Below are 3,983 nucleotides of genomic sequence, written 5' to 3'. Positions count from 1 at the left end.
TTAGAATCAATGTTAAAATTGCAAAATGATAAAATGCAAAAAATCGAATATAAATGTCACCATTATTGCAATGTACCTGTAGCAACACTAATGGACCAGCAATAGCCGATTTGGCAGGATGCATGGCATCACAAAGTGACTGATAGAGAGTCGGCAAGCACGCACTACCCCAACTATATTGCCCAACAGTTTCCCAGTCCCGCAATAATGGAAGATACAACAAAGGGACTTTGTTGCTGGACTTATCGGACAATAAATGTCCACCTAATATCAGTAAGAGGTAGATGCGCGCGCTGCCTACATTCGACATCTGAATTATCGGGTGGCAACTCTGTATCCAAGGCTTTTGCTAGACATCCCAATTTTAGCCTCTGTCCATCAAAGTATCCAACTGCAGGAGAAAATCCAATGAGCTCCTCACAAATGGCTCCCCACTCCTGAATGCTGCGGTATGTGTCTACCCCTATAATCGGTGGACCATCGATGTGCAACCCCCACAACACCTCTACATCTTGTAATGTCACGGTAGCCTCTCCAACCGGTAAATGGAATGTATGCGTCTTGGGCCGCCATCTCTCCACTAAACTTGTGATCAAAGAATGATCAACCATTTGATATCTACTCTCAAGCACCCCCTCAAATCCAGCCAAGGCAATATAACGACAAACCCGATCAGGAATAGGCGTATGCTCCCAAAATCCTCTGTCACACTGTCTGACATCTAACTGATTGCCCTCAATATGTCCGTGAAAAATGAAATGTGCCCGGTGTGCAGTTCCCGCCGATATAATGTCGTGCACGTATGGTCTTGGATGTAGACCTGCACGGATAGGAGTGTCGGCCATAATCCCAAGCAAATATCTGACACCGATTAAATTTCATGAGTTATGCATAAGTAAAACCCAAAAAGTCAGCTGTATCAAATTTTGACCTATAAATCGCGGTCACGGCTTTTTTTTTTTTAGCAAATTTTGACCATATATTCGTTATACATCGACTAAAACTCCATGTCTATCAATTAATTTTTTTTAGAAACAATTTTTATCCCTCTATGTATTCATATATTGCAAGAATGTATTTGTAGTCATATTTTAAAAATTTTAAAAAAAATTTGGCAAAGTCTCCCCTATAAAGCGGCCATAACTCCCTGTCAATAGCTCCTAAAAAATACCATATTCTGTATATACAAGAGCATTAACACATATAACACACCATCCGAGCATTCCTTTAATAGATATGTCAACAAATCAATGGATAGGGGATTTAGCGATAAAAGAATAAAATTGTTGGGCTGCACGTGTAAACTGGTTATTTCAATACTTATCAAAGTACAGAATGAAGCATGCATTTGACAAATGCACAATGAAAGTCACTAATGTAATTATTTAAAATAAATCCAGAATCGAACACAAATGAACTAGCTCGAACCCCACAACAAAAAAAAAAGCACTGACATGAGTTTCAAATTTCTAGGGAGTCGATCAAATCAAGACCTATAATTCTGACAATTTCTCCTATTGTGACCTGTTTGATGACAATTTCGACATCTTCTTGGTTCGTCTGGATCCCTTTCATCCATCTCATTCCGAATTCTGTTAGTTCGAACCCGTCCTGCCCGACGTGTGACAAATTTGCTCCTATCTGCCTGCAGCTCCCACCCAAGATGGAGCCAAGTATCTTGATGCGGCAATGGATTAAACTTCCCTGAATACTGGACGGACCAGCTTGTTTTGGTAAACTGCTGGTCCACAAGCAATCCCGGATTGTCACCTCTATTCCTGCACACCGCTAAAACGTGTGAACAAGGAAGCCTGTAATTCTGCCACTTTCCACAAGAGCATGTCTTATCAAAAAACCTGATGGTTTGCGTATTGCCTCCTTTACCATCGACACGCCGCCCTGTGATAACCTTGTATACGCCCGATGGGCCATCGAACTCAATGACTCTGTGGGCGCCTGCCTTCCGCTCAGCATTCTTAAAACGCCGCCATATCTTTGGGGGAAAAGGATTGCGATAATGTGAAGCATCTTCCCTTCTCGTCTTAAATAACGCAACTGTCCAATGAAATGTCATATCAATGCATGCACGAATTGGTAAATGGCGTGCCCCGCGCATGACATTATTATAGTTTTCGGATATGTTGGTAGTTAGAATGCCCCAACGACGGCCATCGTTGTGTGTTAGGCACCACTTTTCTGGACTAATGGCTGACAGATAATTCCAAGCATCTGGGAACATGCTTCGTAATTCTCTTTTGAACATCCGCCACTTGCGTAATTGTCTTGCCCTTCCCATTGCCCAACACAACTTTTTAAGGTGTAAACCTTTGAAGTGTGTCATCAAATTGCTGCTAACATGTCGCAGGCAAAATCTATGGTAGGCTAAAGGTTCCTCCCAATAGTCAACGTGTGTCATGGTATAGATGATACCATTGTGGCGATCGAAAATGACACAGATAGGATGTCGATCAAGTGCCACATTATATCTTAATTGTTCCATGAACCACGACCAACTGGAAATCGTCTCCTCATCCACTATGGCATAAGCAATTGGCAGAATCTTGTTGTTCGGATCTTGAGTGACTGCAACAAGGAGTTTGCCCTTGTATTCGCCACGCAAATGAGTGCCATCAACGCATATAACCGGCCTGCACATGTGGAATGCTTCAATAGTCGATCCAAATGTCCAAAATACATACTTAAAATTTTTAAATCGATCCGAACTATCCGAATGATGTGACCACTCCACCACGGTGCCTGGATTGGATTGCACCAGGGCATCGAGATAATGTGGTAGTTCGGCAAAATTCGCCTCCCAAGATCCAAACACAAGTTCAATTGCTTTACGTCTGGCATATCAAACTTTTTTGTAAGACACATCAACTTTCAAGTTTTTTTTAACGGAACTTAGTATGTTCTTGACCTTTAATCCAGGGTCATCTTCAATGCTACGGAGGATGTGCCTTGAAATAACGGAAGCCGTCAGGCTTGTATTGTTATTTCTAATCATGTCGCCCAAGCAGTTATGGTCATTGACCCATTTTGTAATTTGCCACATTTCATGAGTCTTTTTCTTTACGGCTCTAACACACCAGTCGCATGGGTGGATACGATGGCGTGGCTGAAGTGGAAGGAGTTCTTTCAATTGATGATTTGCATTTAGCAAACCACGTGTTACTCTTACTCTCAATAACTTTGAACTCCCTATTGTGATTAATTGACCACATCCTAACTGCCCGGCTGAGTTGCTCCTTACTCTCAAATCTCATATGCAGACGTATATTATTATTCTCCTCACTGAATGTTACAATACGCTCCAACCCATCCTCCTCTTCTATATCGTCATCATCTATGCTCCCAAAATCGGAGAAAATGCCATTCCTCTTGGAACATATGCAGAGCTGCCAGCTGTGCTATTGCGTCTGTCATCTTCGAACATATCGAGGTTTACTCTTAAACCCCCACCTTCATGCTCATCATCCGAGTCACTATCAGACACATCTTGCGACTCCAACTCTTCAACCTCTTCCGTATCAACTTCCGGGTCATCTTCTTCAGGATCATCTTCAGGTGAGCCAAGGAGCCTATCATGTATACTAGCATATACATCATCTTCAGCTGAACTGCGACAACCTTGACCAGGGTTAGACTCGATCTCATGTGGAGAAATATGGCATGATGGACCTGGATCTCCAAAATTTGGAATCGAATCCAGGCCATGAAAATATTCCTGGGCACCCATGGACCCTGATATGAGTCTTGGTTCTAATGAATCCATAGATCGATGATCATGCATATAGTGACATGCCGATGAAGTCTCTGGAACGACTGAATTAGAACCTAAGTTAAACTTTGTTGGATCCATGAATGCATGTACAAGCGACATCATTGGACCAACATTACCTATTGGTTCAGTGAATACGCTATTAACTACAGGCATTTGGACGATTTCTTCCTTCTCGATATAAATCTCCGCCATGTAT

At 42.2% G+C, this 3,983-nt stretch overlaps 1 protein-coding gene across 1 annotated transcript; it reads right to left on the bottom strand.

The window, feature by feature from the left end:
- Nucleotides 1-1,486: 1,486 nt before the first annotated feature.
- LOC113696555 (uncharacterized) lies at nucleotides 1,487-2,656 on the bottom strand. The gene has a single exon (XM_027215958.1). It carries the CDS (start codon nucleotides 2,654-2,656, stop codon nucleotides 1,487-1,489), a length of 1,170 nt encoding a protein of 389 aa, XP_027071759.1.
- Between the last annotated feature and the right edge of the window lie 1,327 nt (nucleotides 2,657-3,983).

This window comes from Coffea arabica, chromosome 6e, assembly GCF_036785885.1.
Source record: "Coffea arabica cultivar ET-39 chromosome 6e, Coffea Arabica ET-39 HiFi, whole genome shotgun sequence".
Lineage (NCBI taxonomy): Eukaryota > Viridiplantae > Streptophyta > Magnoliopsida > Gentianales > Rubiaceae > Coffea > Coffea arabica.
Note: the sequence above shows the minus strand (reverse complement) of the source record. Positions and strands in the feature narration are given on the sequence as shown.

Excerpts from the sequence above, each read along its gene's own strand:
- LOC113696555 (XM_027215958.1), bottom strand. The coding sequence starts at position 2,656 with ATGTGCAGGCCGGTTATATGCGTTGATGGCACTCATTTGCGTGGCGAA.